Source organism: Astatotilapia calliptera, chromosome 5, assembly GCF_900246225.1.
Source record: "Astatotilapia calliptera chromosome 5, fAstCal1.2, whole genome shotgun sequence".
Lineage (NCBI taxonomy): Eukaryota > Metazoa > Chordata > Actinopteri > Cichliformes > Cichlidae > Astatotilapia > Astatotilapia calliptera.
The window spans coordinates 3569123-3589771 of NC_039306.1; the positions used below are offsets into that span (position 1 = coordinate 3569123).

Here is a 20649-nt window from a genome sequence, read left to right on the forward strand (position 1 = left end):
TATAGTGTTAACTGTATGAGAAGGGGTCCTACCTACTAAACACAGAAAATTCAATAACAGGACATAACAAGATACTAACATTTCTCTTTGATCTGCAGGTTGTGCTGCCTATGGTGATGATGAAGATGTTTTGATGGCATGCAAACAAGGATGGGTTCAATTCATCTGCAAATATCCTGAAGCAAATAAAAAATATGACCACGTCAATGTAGTTTTTCCCAATAGAACAAGCTTACGAAGCTCTCTGAAGGATGTTTGGGACAATAAAGGCAGATTTTCTCTGTACCATGATACAAAACATAAAACTCTCACGGTGGGCATCAGAGATCTTAAACAAAGAGACATTGGGACGTACAGATGTGAATTTGATCAAGGCTCAAAAAGATCTCCTGTCAAAAAGAAATTGGATTGTGGTAAGAAATGTGATTATTATTGTTGTTGTTGATGTTATTAGTACAACACAAGAAATTAATAACTAAAATCAGATTTCCTCACCTGTATTTTGGTATTATATAGTTTGTTTCTATCACACAACATAAATCATAGTTTGGAAATGTAAAGATTTATTACAGATTACAGGTTAAACGCATGTTTACATTACTTTGTTTGTTTTTTAATCTCAGAAGTTACTTTACATGTCAGACTTTTGAAAGGAAATTTCACAGTTTGCTCGTGTCTTCATCTGTTTCACACCTTTGTCAGCACACGAGGAAGTTAAAAATGTTAAAGTAGTGTGTGACAACGCTGGTGACAAAGTACAAGTTACATGTTGTGATATAATGAAGCACATTCAAATACTTTATTGTCCTTGTTTGGGGGGGTTTGTCTTTATTTTTATACAGAAAACTGCCAGCAGCCATTTACTCAAACTGTGACCAGAGCAGCTAACATCAAGTGTGATTATCCAGATGATGATTTCAAGTCCGGGGTCCAGTTTTTCTGCAGAGGGGAGAATTTCACCTGTAACGATATTTTGTCAACAAAAGGTCAGAGGTTAAACGGGAAATTCAGACTCACAAACACCAACAGAGGCTTCAACGTGTCCATCAGTGGTGTTTCCTCACAGGACGCTGGTGTCTACTGGTGTGGAGTGGAATCAAAGGATGGAAGCTACAGAGTTTCAGTCAGACAAATAAAACTGGAGGTTGAAGGTGCTGTAGGTTTATTATTAATCATGTATCATATATTTAAGTCCATATATCAAACCAATTAAAAAGTCCAGGAAACATTTTTTCAGGATCTAAGAGTCAAAACATTCTGGTGTGTTTCTGTGAAGGACCAGTGTTACTTTTGCTACCTGATGCACGTTTGATGTATGTCTTAATCTTTTGTTGGACAAATACAGTTAAATATAATTCTCACTGTTTGTTTATAGAGCCATCAAGAGCATCACCAACTTTCACACAGTCAGCTGTTGTTCCTCACGAGAGCTCTGGTAAGAATCTGTGTTTGTCCACAAAGGGAGTGATGACTTTGAAGTCTCTAACATGGTCATGCGGGCCCTGTGTGAGAGCACTTTGGGGAGACATATGTCCAGCAGAGGAAGTCTGTAGTCAGAGAAACCCACACTGGGCACGTGGTCATGAAATGTAGCAGCCTATACCACAGGCTGACATTTTAGTCCTCCAGTCAGATACTGCTGCTGCAAAGTGGTCTGCTATATTTATTTAAGGGTTTAGGCATGCCTAGATTTAGGAGAGCATATGCCCACACTCTAGGTGTAGACTGCCCTACTCGGGCCCAGATATGGCCCAAATTACACACAAGTGCTGGGACCCACAGTGCAGGTCACACATGTGTCTCTTGGTGCATTACCACCAGTGAATGGTATGGAGCGAGGACCACAATGCTGCTCTAAGGGTTTCACCAAATTCAACTGGTGTATTTATCTAAATTATATCTATGATAGGTCAGTGTTACTTTTGCTACCTGATGTATATTTGATGTATGTCTTAATCTTTTGTTGGACAAATACATTTAATTATAATTCTCACTTTTTTTTACAGAGCCATCAACAGCATCACCAACTTTCACACAGTCAGCTGTTGTTCCTCATGTGAGCTCTGGTAAGAATCTGTGTTTGTCCACAAAGGGTGTGACCACTTTGAAGCCTCTAAGCCAGCAGACATGGTCCTGTGGGTCTGATGTAAGAGTATGTCCAGCAGAGGTAGTCTGTAGTCAGAGAAGCCCACACTGGACTATGTCACAATGAAATGCAGCAGCGTATACCATTGGCTGCACATTTTAGTCCTTCAATTAAATATCGTTGCTGAAAAGTTCAAGGTGGTCTGGTACATTTATTTAAAATGGCCATAATCTCTCCTTTGTTTAGGCATCCCTGCATTTAGGAAGGCATATACCCACACTCTAGATGTAGACTGCTCCACTTAGGCCCAGATATGCCCCAAATCACACACAAGTACTGGGACTGGGCACATGTGTGACCACAGTGCAGGTCACACATGAGCCTCATGGTACCTTACCACCAGTGAATGGCATGGAGCGTGAGCTGAATTTAGATTAATTACAGCTCGATTCCTAAAAATGTTGTTTTGATTGAGCATCAAAGGGCTGTACAGCGGTTCCTCGTTTATCGCGGGAGTTCTAAAAATAACCCAGGACAGGTTAAATCCAGAAAGTAGCCAACTTCATTTTTTACAATTAATATAGATGTTTTAAGGCTGTAAAACCCCTCACGACACACTTTATACACTTTTCTATGACAGGCGTGAACATTTTCACACTTTTCTGTCTTGTTTAAACTCTCAAAGTTCAAACCTTAGTAGAAAAATAAGTCCAGTATTATAGAACGAAACCAAAGATCAAACCCTGTGTTCAGGTCCAGAACATGGGAACAGAGCAGCTGCCAGAGAATTCAGCATTAATGAATCAATGGTACAGATGTAGAGGAAGCAAGAAGAATGAGTTGAGTAAAGTTTGACTTATCTGACTGTTTTGTTTCGCTTAATGTGCCTTATAATCCGGTGCGCCTAATGGTCTGAAAAATACGGTAATTTCTACTTTCCTTTAGCACGTCCAGAAGTCAGACTTTTTGTCTGATAGTTATCATCTTCCTCTGCTTTCAGCAGACAAAACGGTGCGAAAAGTTTCATCGACATTGTTGTGTTTGTTGGGGAGAAAACTTACAAACATACAGCACTGTACTTCAGAGTCACACTGCTAGCGATGGAAGAATTATGTAAATTTGACAAGCTGAACGCATTTTGTACTGAACAGGAGACACAGCACGGAGGAGATGCAGAACACAACGTGTTGTAAAAAAACAACAACAACAACCCATGCAAAATTGCACAAGAAAATCCGCAAAACAGCGAGGCCTCAAAAAGTGAACCGCTTTATAGTGAAGGACCACTGTATTGCCCAAAAATATGTTTAACAAAGTGAATATGAACTTAGTTGAACTCTAAACTGAGCTGATTCAATCTCACATAGAAAACGGAGTTTTAAGTTCCAGAACATTACAATTACAATGACTTTAATGTCTGTGTTGTTAATTAACACTTGGGAATCTACCAGGGATCAGTCCATTGTTTAGTCCACCTCAGCAGGTTAGCACAGAAAGAACTGGTGCAGATGCAAAAAGAGGTCATGCAAAGTCCACACAGAAAGATGGTCCAGTCCTGCTGTGAGACAACAGTGCCAGCTACTGCATCGAGTTTTTGAATTTTAAACATTATAAAGTGTCGCCTGAAATTAGAGCAAATGCAATAAGACAGTTGATTTATGAGATTAGCTAGACTCAGTAAGACTGTTTTGGTGATTGGTTGCGGAAAAGATGTTGACATTTTTATTTTATTTTGTTTCAACATGTGAACATATTATAAAAGTAAATGCTGAGTTTGAATCAGTAACTCTCTAAAGACAATTAAAAACTATATTTAGTCCCGTTAAGAATCTTAAAGTGATTTCAGACTCATCTTCACATAGTTTGAAACATGATGCCAGCTGGAACAGACATTTTTCCATCGGTGTCTAAAGTTTACACCCTTTTGTTTATTTTGCAGGTGTCTTCGAGCTGCTCATTACTGTAATGAAGTGCATAACTGTGCTGGTGCTTCTGGGAGTTTCAATCCTTATCTTCAAACGTGAGAATGTTCATTAATCTCTGTCAAATTGTAATTGTGTGACAGCAATAATGTGTGTGATGGTTATTATGTGTTGTTGAGCTAGAAATTCAGTAGTAAAAGTTTTAGGTAAAAATGTTTTACCTTATTTGCAGTTTTAAGTCCAATTTGTCTGAATAGCATTTATTATTAGGATTATGAATCAACTATTTCAACAACATTTTTCGTTCTCTTGTTGAAGGACTGTGTGTCCAAGGAGATACAGGAGCGCCTCCAGCAGCCAGAAGATGCAGCAAACTCAATTTGTGTCATTCCCAGCATTCCCACAGGTGTTGCTGCCTCACCACATTATGCTAGCATCAACTTTCAAAGCTGCTCTGGTAGTGAGCACTGAAACCCGGCTCCTCTGCCTGTAAATATATATTACAATCTTAAATTAAGCAAATTTCCAACCAACCAACTGTCTCTCAACCATCCAGACCAACAGAGCAGAAACACCACTCAGCAGTCAATGAGCCTGAGCAATAATAGACATAAGGACAGCTCTGCCACTTAGTCATTTTTGAGGTTATTTAATGTAAACAAATGTTGTACTCATTAATATCCATAGATTAACATGAAATTACAAACAAATCTGGGCAGTTTATAATGTGCCAGCTGGTTAACTGCTGCTGAATATAAGCAAAGATGATGGCAAAGCGATACTCGCCATGGAAGGATTTCTTGCTCCTGATAACGCTCCAGTGCTCTGCAGAAAAACCCCGCTCAAAAGCCTTACACACCTTGGCTAACTCCTTAACTCCAACATCCCTGCTCTCCTCCCTCTGGTGTTCATTGACCTGTCGCTCATTCAGTCTTAACTTAAATCCGACCTCGCATTTTAAAGAGCTGTACAAATTATTCGGACTAGTGTGTACCACCTCCAGGAGCACCGAAATTAGACTTTAAAGTCCACGATTTATAAGTTCATCCACCAGGATTAATGTAATTGGGCCTCCACTGAATCTTTCTTACTTTGAATTGTTGTTTGGCAGGAGACTGTGTGTTGGACCTACTTAAGGAAAACTTAGAGTAAGACCCAAGCTCAAGGAAAAGTTGCTTGGCCTGAATACTTTGCCCGAGGCCAGGAATTTCAGCAGCTTATGTTCAACCTGCAGAACTGTGCAGGTGGACAGAGGGAGGGACAGTATCTGGAGTGGGCAGTTAAATGGTAATGATAAATGGTCTGGTTCTTATATAGCACCTACTCTTTCTGAATACTCAAAGCGTTTTCTGTCTAACATTCATATACAATCATCATCTAAGTGTACGTTTGTGTCACAGAGGCCAAGATTTGCTACAAAAAATATTTTATAATAATGCATGTTTTAAATGGTCATGAAAGCCATTGTTCATATTTACATTTCATGTTGTGTTTTCCTTTTTCTTTGCTTCTGTGTATTGTGCTGGGTTTAATGTCACATCCTACTTTCTTATGTAGCCTAAATGTGAAGTTGCTTTAAAAAGAAAAAACAGGAATACATCATGTAGTTCACGTGCCTGTGTATTGTCACCACTGCTGTTGCCATGTTCCACAGTAATTAGAAAAACTCGTAGCTTCCTGCCGTTACCACTGATCAGCATTTAAGATCTGTGCAGGGCAGCTGAAACCCATTCAGTAATTATGCTGTCACCAGAGTTACTGAACTTCATTTTGGGGGGTGGTAATATTGGATGATGAATTAAGATGGAAATGTCATATTGAACATGTTAGAAAAAAGATGGTTAAAAATATTTATATTTCGAGTAATGTCAGAGATACTAGATTATAAGGCAATGCGTATTTTATATTTCTCACTAATTTCCCCCAATCTCAATTATTGTGTTGAAGTGTGGGGGAATACATATATAAGTAATATAAAACCTTTATACTTGTTTCAGAAGAAAGCGGTACGAATGGTTCATAATGTTAAATACAGAGATCATACAAATGAACTGTTTATAAAATTGAAATTGCTGAAATTAGAAGATTTGGTGAAATTACAGACATTATTAATTATGTTCAAGGCAAATAATAATACATTACCTCTTAAGTTACAAAGTTTGTTTGTATTGTGTTTAGGAAGTGGGGACAGTGAAGGAAGTTTTATTTTAAGCATTAGTCTACCAGGAACACAAATCACAGCAGCAGTCACCTCAAGGCACTTTATATTGCACAGTAGATACAATATTGTATTGTACAATAGTCCTTCTATTATTGTACAATTATAGATACAGAGAAAAACCCAACAATCATGTGACCCCCTATGAGCAAGCACTTTGGCGACAGTGGGAAGGAAAAACTCCCTTTTAACTCATTCACTGCCAGCCATTTTCAAATCAGGCAACTCCCCACTGCCAGGCTTTTTGAGCATTTTTACTCATTTTTGAAGAGCCACAGAAAACTGTGTGTTATGATCATATAAACGCTGAACCTACCAAAATGAAGAACAGACTCTCTTCTTTCATCCAAAAAAAAAGCTTGTTTCTACCATTTTCCATTCTTTAGTAATCAGCTGTAGAAGAGAGGTGGGTTCCACCAAAAATGCCTGTTTTGACCAAAAAAAGGGAGAAAACGAGCTTTTTGTGAAAAATACATTTCAAGCAGAAAAGTGCCTTTGACACTAATATTTCTTGCTTTGTGACACCTCTAACATATAAAATAGTTTTTCACTTCTATAAAACAGAAATAACACTGAGAAAGGTTATGTTTTATCAAAACAATTTATTTACAAATATATGAAAAAATAAAATTCACTGACAAGCTGCCCGAGGTTGTATTCTGGCCCCTCCCATTGAAAAACTTAATTGACGTCTATAGACGTCAATGGCAGTCAACGTAAGTTTTTCAATTGACGTCTATAGACGTCAATGGCAGTGAATGAGTTAACAGGAAGAAACCTCCAGCAGAACCAGGCTCAGGGAGGGGCGGGGCCATCTGCTATGACCAGTTGGGGTGAGAGAAGGAAAACAGGATAAAGACATGCTGTGGAAGAGAAACAGAGATTAATAACTCTTGGTGGTGCTGTCACTTGTTGTTTGCTCGCTCTGCGGTAGAGTATCACTTCCTGTTCCTGCTCAAACACAGTGGTGTTTCTGAGTAGCTTATTTGCTTAGCAATTTAATTAACAACTTTTAAATACATTCTTTTTCATAGTATAATCTTCACGTGCTTCATCCGAAGCACACTTTCTGTGTACTCACTACCTAATTTATAGCCAAAGTATTCACTCACTTTCTCTGTACTGTTTCGCTAGCTTAGCCTAGCTCGTAGCCAACTCGTTAGCACCATGGCTACTTCACCTGTCCTTTCTGCACTTTCCTGCTCATTGTGTCAGATGTTTAGTTACTCCTCGGCCTCCTTTAGCAATAATGATATCTGTAACAAATGTAGCATATTTGCAGCTCTGGAGGCCAGGATTACTGAATTGGAGACTCGGCTTCGCACTCTTCATTCACCCATAGCTAGCCAGGCCCCTGTAGCTGGTGCAGCCGAAGATAGCATAGGCCCCGCTAGCTGTTCCCCGGCAGACGCCAAGCAGCTGGGGAAAGAGGGTGGGTGACGGTGAGGAGGAAGCATAGTCCTAAACAGAAGCCCCAGGTACACCACCAACCCGTTCATGTGTCTAACCGTTTTTCCCCACTCGGCGACACACCCGCCGGGGGTCAAACTCTGGTAATTGGTGATTCTGTTCTCAGACATGTGAAGCTAGAGACACCAGCAACCATAGTCAATTGTCTTCCAGGGGCCAGAGCAGGCGACATTGAAGGAAATTTAAAACTGCTGGCTAAGGGTAAACGTAAATTCAGTAAAATCATAATTCACGTCGGCAGTAATGACACCCGGTTACGCCAATCGGAGGTCACTAAAATCAATATTGAATCGGTGTGCAACTTTGCCAAAACAATGTTGGACTCTGTAGTTTTCTCTGGTCCCCTCCCCAATCAGACCAGGAGTGACATGTTAGACGGATATTCTTCTTAAATTGCTGGCTGTCTGAGTGGTGTCCCAGAAACGATGTGGGCTTCATAGATAATTGGCAAACCTTCTGGAGGGAACCTGGTCTTGTTAGGAGAGACCGCATCCATCCCACTTTGGATGGAGCAGCTCTCATTTCTAGAAAAATGGACAAATTTATTAAACCCCCCAAAATATGACTATCCAGAGTTGGGACCAGGAAGCAGAGTTGCAGTCTTACACGCCTCTCTGCAGCATCTCTCCTCCTGCTACCCCCCCAAAAACCCATCTCCATAGATACTGTGTCAGCTCCCAAACAGACAAAAAACAAACTAAAAACCAGCAACAAACAACTTAAACATAAACAATTACAAAGAAAGAACAATACAGTATCCACATCTGAACCAAAGAATAAAAAAACAGTTAAATGTGGATTATTAAATATTAGGTCTCTCTCCTCCAAGTCTCTGTTAGTACATGACTTAATAATTGATCAACAAATCGATTTACTCTGCCTTACAGAAACCTGGTTGCAGCAGGATGATTATGTTAGTTTAAATGAATCAACACCCCCGAGTCATTCTAACTACCAGAAACCTCGAAGCACAGGCCGAGGGGGAGGTGTGGCAGCAATTTTTCACACCAGCCTATTAATTAATGAAAGACCAAGACAGACTTTTAATTCACTTGAAAGCCTGAAAGCTTAGCCTCAGAAACCAGTCTTACTTGTTATCATCTATCGTCCACCTGGGCCTTACACAGAGTTTCTGTCTGATGTCTCAGACTTTATATCTGATTTAGTTCTGAGCTCAGATAAAATAATTATTGTGGGTGATTTTAACATCCATGTAGATGCTAAAAATGACAGCCTCAACATGGCCTTTAATATGTTATTAGACTCAATTGGTTCCTCTCAAAATGTAAAAGAACCCACCCACCACTTTAATCACACTCTAGATCTTGTTTTAACATATGGCATAGAAACTGAACATTTAACAGTGTTTCCTGAAAACCCTCTCCTGTCTGATCATTTCCTGATAACATTTACTTTTACAATAATTGATTACACAGCGGTGGAGAGTAGACTTTATCACAGTAGATGTCTTTCTGAAAGCGCTGTAAGTAAGTTTAAGAATATAATCCACCCACTGTTATCATCTTCAATGCCCTGTACCAACACAGAGCAGAGCAGCTATCTGAACGCTACCCCAACAGAGGTCGATTATCTTGTTAATAATTTCACCTCCTCACTACGTACGACTCTGGATACTGTAGCTCCTGTGAAAACTAAGGTCTCTAATCAGAAGTACATGACTCTGTGGTATAATTCTGAAACACGTACCCTAAAGCAGATGATCGTAATCTGGAGAGGAAATGGCGTGTCACAAATTTAGAGGATCATCATTTAGCCTGGAGAAATAGTTTGCTGCTTTATAAGAAAGCCCTCCGCAAAGCCAGAACATCTTACTATTCATCACTGATTGAAGAAAATAAGAACCACCCCAGGTTTCTCTTCAGCACTGTAGCCAGGCTGACAAAAAGTCAGAGCTCTTTTGAGCCAACCATCCCTTTAACGTTAACTAGTAATGACTTCATGAACTTCTTCGGTTTCTAACAAATGGTCAGCAGCCAGCTGGAGCTTAAGCAATCATAACACACAGTGGCGGTCCTAGCCTGTTTGGCTCCCTGGATTGTACATTAACATAAAACTGTTGTCGGAACCACACACACACATGAAGTACATATGTGTATGCATTGTATGCAAACGGCTACCAAACAGCCATCATAATACATCATAGAATGAGAACAGGACAAATCAACAATTGACAAGGACTAATTAATATTAAAATCATAATGTTTGGAGTTTAGTCTGTTACTGTTGCTATATTTACCATTTCTTCTTGGCGCAACTGTAACGCACATTATTTAGGGATTAATATTAAAGTATTCTGATTCTGATTGTTTCAGGATGAGCTGCCATTATCCATTGACACATCTGCTTGCATCTTTTGCTCGTTTCTCCTCCTCTTCTTTTCTCTTTTTTCTAAACTGAGCACCTGATGACTTTGAACTTGTCTTGTCCATCTTCCATTGGTTTTAATTTCGCACTCCAGTATGAACACAAGTCCCCCAACTCCAGTTTCACCACAACATAACCTAATAGACCTACTGTCATGGACCCGGGCCATGTGGGCCCGGTATTCTCGGTTTTTGTATGTTTTGTATTTCATCCCCTAGTCATGCCTTGGTTCCTAGGTTCTTCTGTTAAGATGTTCCTTATTTGGTTACCTCCTGTGTGCCCCTGTGTAACTGTGAGCCCTCGTGTTTTATTCCATGTCTTCCTCAGCCCGTTATGTCTGTGTTTTTCCCCGTGCTCTCTCTCCTCCTGTTTGAACCTCTGTACTTCCTGTTTGACTCTGCCTGTCTCCCGTCAGTGTTATGTTCACCCCGCCCTGTCTCGTTATGGTTATCTGTGTCAGCTGTGTTCCCCGTGTGTTCCCACTTTCCTCGTTAACCCTCTGTGTATTTCTGTCTGCGTCTCCCTCTGTTCGGCGTCGCGTTCTCCCTCATGTTGTGTGGATCTTCCTGTGTCTACCTGCGAGTGTTAGTTTACTTTTCCCCAGTTTAGTTTTGTATTTCCTGTGTTCTGCCGTGCCAGCATTAAAGCTGTGTTTCTCGAGTTCATCCCCGTGTCTGTGAGTTATGCATTTGGGTCCTCCTCCTGCTTGCCACACAGCGATCCATGACACCTACAGCTTAGTTCACAGATTCACTTTGTCTAAGGTGTATTTCTGGGAGTTCACACAACCCAGGATTCAAATCATGAATACATAATGGGCTTGGATTTACATCATTATAAATGAAATTTGCTCTATTTGGAAGCAGCCGCCCCCCCTCCCCTGTGTGAGACTTTAAATCATCAAACTGTAAATTATAAATTTTAAATTGTTATTGATGCCTTTACCCCGAGTCCTAAAGTGTATATTTATTTTCTTACGCTTCTTATATTTATTGTTTGTTTACTTGCACTGCTGTAACTGGAGCCTCGTCGTCTCGTCTCTCTATATACTGGATTGTATGTAGCAGAGATGACAATAAAGTTTACTGTGACTTCAGCAGCGAGCACGCGCACCGAGGGCTCTTGCGCTCACTTTTCGTGTATAGAATTTCGAGAAAACATCGGTGCAAATTATAAGTCTGTATCATGATGTCTGGTGTTTTCGTGTTTGTTGTTTTGTTTTTATTTTTGTTTTATTTGGCGAGTTGGTTATTAGACGCTGCCCCCGCCGCCCCGCCCTCTCCTCTCTGTGCAGCAAGCCGCAGGCGCACCTCACAAACGGAGGGCGCCCTTACTCCCAGCAAATGGGCGACAGAAAACCGATCGGTGCCTATGCCATTCCCAATATGCGCTGGCTGATGTTGGAGCAGCATAAGTACGAGCAATTTTTTATTTTGCCGATGACCATGATGCCGCCCCCCGCCACGATGCCGCCCCGGGCAACCGCCCGTGTCGCCCGTATCAAAAACCGCTACTGATAACACAGAAGAACAAATGAACACCACCACCCTGAGGTGTGGAGCAGTGAAAGAAATGCACAAAATTATAACCTGGGTCATAAAACTGTCTTGCAAATCCAAACTGGGAGCTGGTTCCAAAGAAGAGGGGCTTTTTGTGCTCCTGCCTTACTTCTGCCTTCTGTCTTTAGAATTATTCACCACATGTAAATCATTGGGGAAAATATGCTTCACTGTGGGAGAGTGGTTAGAGTTTTGCAAAAAGATTCAATAATATTTGCAAATTGTGTCTAACTATTGGAAAACTATTGCATGTCAAGAGTGGTTCTGTTTCACAGACCACTTATTTCCTGTTTGGTGCTAAAAGATGTAATGTATAAGAGGAGGAGTGTATGCTTAGAAAGTGCAAAGGGGAAGTACAGACAGAAAGTCAGAAGACTAAATTTTGACCAACAGACCGGAGAGACAAACTAACTGCAGATAAATAAGCCTTCAAACCCAAACCAACACGATGAAGTTACTGCTAATGCTCATCCTCCTACTTATATCAGGTGAGGAGATCAGAATACATATGATGCAATAATAATAACTATGTTGTAAATTGTTATGTTATGCATTTTTAATCTCTTTTACATCATTGCCTCGAACAATTACCATTAATATACGATCCTCCTTCTGTGGAATTTGCCTGCAGGCCAAGCCTCTTCTGCTTCGACTCTGTTTTTATCTTTAGTCTTTACTCTCAGAGCTTTAAACACCACAAGACTGCAGCAGAAACTGATGAAATACTCGAGTATAATCAATCAGATTCTCCAGTTTCGTAATGATTGAGTTTTGATATTGATAAATATTTTAATTCACGCAGCAGCTTTCTGTTCTGGATTTAAATGCACTAAGTTTATTACTATAATTTAGAAGCTATTTTCAGTTCTTTTAAATTATAGTAACAAACCAAAGTAACCAAATTGTTACTTTAAGCTGTTAAACAGCTTTGTGTCACTGCTTGTCTTGATTGCCAATGTAGGGTCAATAATTCTAAATAAAGAAAGATACTTTGGGTGTGATCAACTCGCGTAACAGTGCACGGCCCAGAACTCACGCAACTCATATGACCAGAAATAGAAGAAACGTTTAGTATTTATATTCTGGATTTTTTTTTTGTTACATTTATATAAAAAAAAGATGATTGATGATGATGATGTCTTTAAGATGATTGCATCAACCCCTGTGATTATCTTACAATGACTGACATGATGTGAGTGTTTGTCTTTAGATTGTGAGTCAGAAACGAAGAGATTCACATCAGAATGGACCGAATTCACCTGCAACTGTCAAAAAACACCTGGAAAATGTCAAATGGTCCATGTAGCTGATCGTAGCTCAAAAACTGAAAAAAAGACTCTCAGAGTAATCCTCAAACAAGATGAGAACAAGGACCCCAAAAAGAATGATGACAAAAAAAAACTGCAATTTAAACTTGGTAAGAGACTCGCTTTAAAATTCAAGTGTTTTTATTTGTTGTTTGTTTGTTTTTACTGTATAAAACAATATTTTTATAAGAACCATCAACAATGAAAAAGACAAACAAAAAAGCTTCCAAAAGTAAAAATTTTATCTGCCAATTCAAGAAATTACACTTATTATTAATGCACTATTTATTTTTTTAGAGACATTTTATTTACTTACTTACTCATTTCCTACAACCATTTTGTTAGAATTGTTTACGTTTTTCTTTGTTGTTTTCTTTGCAGAAGAAAATGGCTGTCCAAAGCAATTCAATCAAACTGCATACAAAACAGCTAAAACCACCATCAGATGCGATCATCCTGAAAATAAACCTGAGTTGTGGTTTTTCTGCAAAGAGAAATCTTCTGTCTGTAACAACATTTTATCAGACAGAATATCCTTTCACACAAACACATACAGTGTCTCCATCAGTAATGTGTCCAGTGAGGACAAGGGTGCCTACTGGTGTGGAGTAAAGTTCACTGAGAACAATCATCATGTCGCACTAACAAAAGTAAAATTGAAAGTCGAAGGTGAGTAAATTCACATGTTCAGCCCCCGAGGTCTAAATTTTAGGAAATGGCACAACTAAAATACTGTCTGCTGGCAAATTCTTTCTTTAGAGATTAAAAATTTCAAAAGAAGCCCAGTTGTTGGACAGAACTTCACTTACTGGTGTAAATACGACCAGACTGTCTCCTCAACAACAAAGTTCATCTGTAAGGGAGAAGATCCATCCATATGTCAAGCTCTCATAAACACCAGCCAGCCTGGTATGAACAACAGGTTTTTCATGACTGATAACATAAAAGAGAAAAACATCACGATAACAGTGAGAGAAGTAACATCAGCAGACAGTGGGACGTACTGGTGTGGAGCGGAAACAAAACAACAACGCAGCAACAAGTTCTTCAACAGACTGTCCCTGACAGGTGAGACGTGCTGTTTTATTCTGTGGCTGTCATCTGACCCGTGGTCATTAAGCACAAGACAGACATATGTTTTTTTTACCTATTTTATTATACATTATTCATAATAACTAGAAATAAACTGTATGAACCCTTAAACTGCTTACTTACACAAACATAGTAACATACAAAAGTTTTATATGACAGGAAGCTGTTTGAGCTTTAAGATAGGAAAATAATAATAATAACTGTTTTTTACTCTCAGCAACAAAGCACAACGTTTTAAAAAATTACCAAGATGAATTTTTAAAAAGCTGTGACATTTAAGCAAGAGTGTCAATTTATTAACAAAACCATCCCACCAGAGATCACAACACAAGAAGAAATCAAAATAACAAACACAAGAAAAAACACTTTTAATTTGCAAACTTCAACAGATATTTTTTATTTTTTGCTTTCAGTACAACCAGCACCACCTTCATCCGCTACCCCTTTAACTACAACAACCACCACAACTGCTGAGAGTCATGGTGTGACAGTAGAGCTGGAGACAGATGGTAAGTCTGAAGATGTCCACGTTGTTTAGTTTTACCTTTTAACATCTGTAAAACTCATTTATTTCCTCAGGACATAAAGTTATGATACATGTGCGTGTTTTACATTTAATTTATGAATTCTATCATATGTAACATGAACCAAAGGCTCTGCTGCGAGTCGTTGTGAGATGTGTGATACACCCTGAAAATTCTGCTGTTCATAAGAAATGGGGAAGTTTCAAGATGGTCACACGTATAAAACATTCACATTGTTTTTATACTATTTTCTTTCAATTGTTCAACAAAGACAGTTTGAGACGTTTATGATGGAAATGTTTATTCTGGTTTTGTGTTGCAGTCATCTTTGGGATTACCACTGCTGTGATCATTGGCGTGGCTGTGTTTCTGATCGGTTTCTTCCTTATTTACAAACGTGAGAACATGCATTATTGCACATCATGAAACACAACTATATACAGGCTATTTTTACCCACATAAACACACCCATGTACTTCTCTATTTGTAATGTCTACTGCTAAAATTTCAAGTTAATAATGGTTTGAAAATTTCTATTTAAATCACACTGAACAAAACCAAATTACTAGAAAATACTCAACATGTGATTTTGCTTGTTCCCTAATTTTTCTTACTTGTTTCTGCCAGGAGTTTCATGTACAAAAAACAAAGGAATTAGTGCATCGCTGCAGCACGTCAAAGAGGTTAGTGTGAAAATGTCTTTAATATAACTGGTGCACAGAGTCTGACCCAGCAATCATGGATAATTGAACAGAGCTGCACACACGCAGATGTCGGCTTACAAAAGTGTTCTAGTCAGGCGTCTCTTGTAAAGCTTCAAATGTTTTTCACATTATTGCAAGAAAGAAAAAAATGCTTTAATACATCTGAATGACAATTAAATTAATAACAGCAACTCAACACATCACAACTGAACTTCTTTGAGAATAATTTCAGAAAATATTTAAACTACAGTTTGAATTTGCTAAATGACATAATAATTTTTAATATATATATATATATATTCTGAGTATAATTTGCATGTATATTGTTAATTTTTCGGATGCTATGTGTTGTTTTTTAACTTAATTTTTCATCGCATTCAATTGCAGGACTCTGCCTATGAGGAAATCCAGGAGCGCCTCCAGACGCCAGGAAATGCAGTGGATTCGATTTATGTCACTGCCGGCATGCACACAGATGTCACCTCAGTACATTACTCTACCATCAACTTTCAGAGCCACTCTCGGGAAGCTGGTGGTGAGGAAGTGAATCCCAGCACGTCTGCCTGTGAATATTCTACTGTGGATTTCAGAAAACGTCCAGATAACTCAACCATCACTCAAGCATCCAGACCAGCAGAGGAGAATCTCTACTCAGCAGTCAATGAGCTAGAGCAAATACGAAAATAAGATCAGCTCTGTCAGAAATTTCTAGATGATTTCAGCATTATACATCCAACTTGTAGAATTAGTTTTAGTGAAAATGTGTTAATGTGATGTTATGATTAAATAACGTTAAATATGACTCAGGGGTTCAGCAACTTGTCTTAGGATGTTGAAAATTTGGTTCAGAATGAAGAGTTAGTAAAACAAACTGTAAAACTATGTAGCTGCAAAAACCGCGTATAACCACGAGGAGATAGATAGATAGATAGATAGATAGATAGATAGATAGATAGATAGATAGATAGATAGATAGATAGATAGATAGATAGATAGATAGATAGATAGATAGTAGGGGTGCAACAATACACAAAATTCATGGTTCGGTTCGATACTTTGGTGTCACGGTTCGATATTTTTTTGATACAAAAAAATGTTCATGACTTTTTAATTATTATTTTGATTAGTCAGTCTAGACTCAATGCTTGAGGTAGTTAAGCTGAGTGATAATGTTGTGTGTGTGTATTTGTGTATGAGTGTGTGTGTGTGTGTGTGTGTGTGTGTGTGTGTGTGTTTATCAGTCCAGTCCCTTTTTGTTGAGGAGACGGATGGCTTGTGGAAAAAAGCTGTTGCACAGTCTGGATGTGTGTGCCCGAATGCTTCGGTACCTTTTTCCAGATTTTTAGGTTTTGTATTGTTGATTGTAATTTATGCTTAGAAATATTTAACCATATATGCTTAGAGGTGTATAATCAATTGTGTAGTGATAGGATGTGTGATCTTTAGCAGGCTGCAAAGGCTTGGTGTGTATTCCACACTGGAATGCACACCTACATCCTGGGAGCATGGGAAGAGGTCGTACCTTGTTTTATTGTTTTATGGTAGGATTAACGTAGTTGAGTCTAAGTGCCTTTTACATATAGATGAACTGTTGGATTTTCCAGACCAGCAGGTTAAGGGAAGTTGTTTATGGGGTCACACTCTGACCCCCCCCACACCCCCCCCCACACACACACACACACACACACACACAGTATTCTTTGTTCACATGTATACCTATGTAAGATGTTATATGTTAATGACCCTATGCATATTCATGTAACCACAATAAAAGGAGTGCTATGGGGAACCTGGCTGAGAGTCTGACGGAGGTCAAGTGGTGGAACGACACTTGGCTCCAGGCAGGTCTCCCTCATGCATGAGTAACAAGAAGAACTTTGCCTACTTGGTGTTCAATGCTTTTGCTGTGTTTTTTAATTGTCTCGTTCCAGCGGTGGGCCTGTGCTAGACGGACCCAACACAGATGGCAGGAGTGTGAAGAGTGTGTGAGAGGGGTGTGTCCGATCAGCCACAATGCTGGTGGCTTTGCGAATACAGCGTGTAGTGTAGATGTCCTCAATAGAGGGGAGAGAGACCCCGATGATCTTCTCTACTGTTCCCACTATCCGCTGTAGGGTCTTGCGGCACAGTTCCCAAACCAGACATTGATACAGCCACTCAGGATACTCTCGATAGTTCCTCTATAGAAGGTTGTCAGGATTGGTGGTGGAAGCTGGGCCCTTCTCAGTCTTCTCAGAAAGAAGAGACGCTGTTGGGCTTTCTTGTGCAGGGAGCTGGTGTTGAGGGACCAGCCGAGGTCCTTCTCCAGGTGGACACCCAGGAATTTGTTGCTGTCGACGATCTTCACAGAGGAGCCGTTGATGCTCAGCGGTGAGTGGTCGCCTCGTGTCTTCCTAAAGTCAACAACCATCTCTTTTGTCTTGTCAACATTCAGAGACAGATTGTTGTCTTTACACCAGTCCGTTAGTCTCTGCACTTCCTCTCTGTACGCTGACTCGTCGTTCTTGCTAATGAGACCCACCACGGCCGTGTCATCAGCGAACTTAATGATGTAATTCGAACTGTGTGTTGCTACACAGTCATGAGTCAGCAGTGTGAACAGCAGAGGACTGAGCACACAGCCTTGTGGGGCCCCAGTGCTCAGTGTGGTGGTGCTGGAGGTGCAGTTCCCGATCCGTACTGACTGAGGCCTTCCGGTCAGAAAGTCCAGGATCCAGTTGCAGAGGGAGGTGTTCAGGCCCAACAGGCTCAGCTTTCCGATCAGTTGTTGGGGGATGATCGTGTTGAATGCTGAGCTGAAATCTATGTACAGCATTCGAACATGTGTATCCTTCTTTTCCAAGTGTGTGAGGGCAAGATGGAGTGCAGTAGAGATGGCGTCGTCCATTGAGTGGTTATGGCAGTATGCAAATTGCAGTGGGTCCAGTGAGGGGGGCAGCAGGGTCTTGATGTGTCTCATGACGAGCCGCTCGAAGCACTTTATGATGGTGGGTGTAAGTGCAACAGGACGGTAGTCGTTGAGACAGGACACAGAAGACTTCTTGGGCACGGGGACGATGGTGGTGGCCTTGAAGCACGTGGGAACGACAGCACTGCTCAGAGAGATGTTGAAGATGTCGGTGAGAACATCTGCCAGCTGTTCAGCACATTCTCTGAGCACTCTGCCTGGGATGTTGTCTGGTCCAGCAGCTTTACCTGGTCGTTCGGAGGAGAGGTGGACTTCCTCGCCGCCACGTCGTTCTGCCTGTCGAACCGAGCGTAGAAGCTGTTCAGTGCATCTGGGAGGGAGCCGTCACCGTCACAGGCAGGTGATGTCATCCTGTAGTTAGTGATGACTTGTAAGCCCTGCCACATGCACCGTGTGTCGCCGCTGTCCTTGAAGTGGTTGTGGATTCTCTGGACGTATACACGCTTCGCCTCTCTGATGGCCCGAGAAAGTTCGGCCCTAGCTCTTCTAAGCGCCACCTTATCTCCCGCTTTGAAGGCAGAGTCTCGGGTCCTCAGAAGTGCACGCACTTCCGCAGTAATCGACGGTTTCTGGTTGGGTCGTGAGATGATGGTCTGTCTTGCTAGTTTGCGCTGCGCTCAGTGGATCTGCACTTGACAGTGCAGCCTAGGCGAAGTAGTCGAACGCAGATCCACTGAGCGCTCAACACAGACAGCATTGTCAGAAGAAAAGTTGATAAAATAAATAAAAAAAATTGCATTGTTCGATACATATGCGTACCGAACCGAAAGCACTGTATCGAACGGTTCAATATCGATACGAGTATTGTTGCACCCCTAATAGATAGATAGATAGATAGATAGATAGATAGATAGATAGATAGATAGATTGATTGATTGATTGATTGATTGATTGATTGATTTTAGTTGGACAGGGTGGGATTAAGTGAGCGTATGCTTCTTCATATTTCTTTTTGACACCTCTGCTTTACATAATAGATTTTTTAAGATGAATGTCATTTGGTTTTTTGCTTTTGAACCACAAATTCATGACAGGGTCATTCCTGCTGTGGCTCCCTGTTTGTATGTGATGGTGTTGTTACTGTTTCAAGTCACTTCAAACAAATCGTGCTACAACAAGTCAGCTAAGCTGTTATTAAACTGTTATTGAGTTGACATCTTTATTTACTCTTACTGACTGGGGGAAAAGGAGCAATGGATCATGAAGAAAAATCTGTTTTGTTGTTATGTGTTATGTTAGTATGTCGCTGTGCATTCATAAAATCTGAATGCATGACTACTCATATTCATCTATGTCATGCAACATTCAAATCACATTTGCTCTACGCTGCATAAATTCAAGCCAGTGATGAAGAACCAAAAACTGCAGTTCCTCTAATGACCACCTGACGTTGTCTAGATAGAGATTGGTCACCAAAGACGTCTGTGTTAAAACACTCAACTTTACAGAAGAAATAAAGATGTTTTGTTTGCTAATGTCACATTGAGAATGATACTCAAGGAAGATTAATACAACTGAAATATTTAATATACTATAACAGTATTTCTGATGATAATTAGCACGGCCCACAGCAGGCGTTTTGTGTTCTGCTGAAGCTCCTCGAAGACAAACTGTCAGCTTTTGCGTTTTTTTCAACAAAACATTTTATTTTAAGCTTGTTGTTCATCATCAGCATCTTGGTAGCAAGCTAACCACCCAGCTCTAGGTATAAGTAATCACTTATGCCAACTTATACACAACTGGCTGCATGTGGATTTATAAAAAAAGTGTGCGTGTGTGTGTGTGTGTGTGTGTGTGTGTGTGTGTGTGTGTGTGTGTGTGTGTGTGTGTGTGTGTGAGTGAGGCTGAAAAGTTAAGCCAACACAAGTACCAAAAGCTGCAGCTCCTCTAATGACTAATTCAGGTTTTCTCCAAATAGACTCCTGTGTTAAACCTCTCAACTTTATGGCAGAAGATAGAGACCATGGTCATGGTCTCCACAGCTTAATGTTACCTTTAACACATTTTTTTCTATTCCCTTTTTACTTGTACGTTGCCTTTAAGCATGTTCAGTATGTGTTTATGTATTGCTCTGGCCCTGATTATATGAAACTAGCATTTACATAAATCATTTCATTAGTTAAAAAGCAGAGAGATGCCAGTTAACACAACTTTCATCTGAGAGAAAGATGTCGCTGCTACTAGTACTGTTCAAAGAGGCAGACGAACATCTTAGATCCAACATTTAACTGCTGAAGATTAATAACATTTAAATTAGAAATATGTTTGACAAGTATTTCTGTGGATAGTTAGCGAGGCCTGCAGCACAGGTGGTCCTTCTGTTGTCTCGAAAACTTGCTAAACAGTTTTTACATTTAATTGACAAGTTTTATTTAAAACCTGTAATTTACTTCAGAGCAACACACTTTACACCT

General features: G+C 40.1%; 1 protein-coding gene across 1 annotated transcript; it reads left to right on the forward strand.

The window, feature by feature from the left end:
• The first annotated feature begins 13730 nt into the window (after positions 1-13730).
• LOC113021633 (CMRF35-like molecule 8) lies at positions 13731-16178 on the forward strand. Its single transcript, XM_026166334.1, has 5 exons — positions 13731-14015; positions 14453-14548; positions 14886-14960; positions 15191-15246; positions 15655-16178. The coding sequence occupies exons 1-5, from the start codon at positions 13859-13861 to the stop codon at positions 15952-15954; spliced, it is 684 nt and encodes a 227-aa protein (XP_026022119.1). The 5' UTR covers positions 13731-13858; the 3' UTR covers positions 15955-16178.
• The last annotated feature ends 4471 nt before the right edge of the window (positions 16179-20649 follow it).

Coding starts and splice junctions, on each gene's coding strand:
- LOC113021633 (XM_026166334.1), top strand. CDS start 13,859: ATGAACAACAGGTTTTTCATGACTGATAACATAAAAGAGAAAAACATC. Junction 14,961..15,190: donor TTTCTTCCTTATTTACAAAC/GTGAGAACATGC, acceptor TGTTTCTGCCAG/GAGTTTCATGTACAAAAAAC. Junction 15,247..15,654: donor CGCTGCAGCACGTCAAAGAG/GTTAGTGTGAAA, acceptor ATTCAATTGCAG/GACTCTGCCTATGAGGAAAT.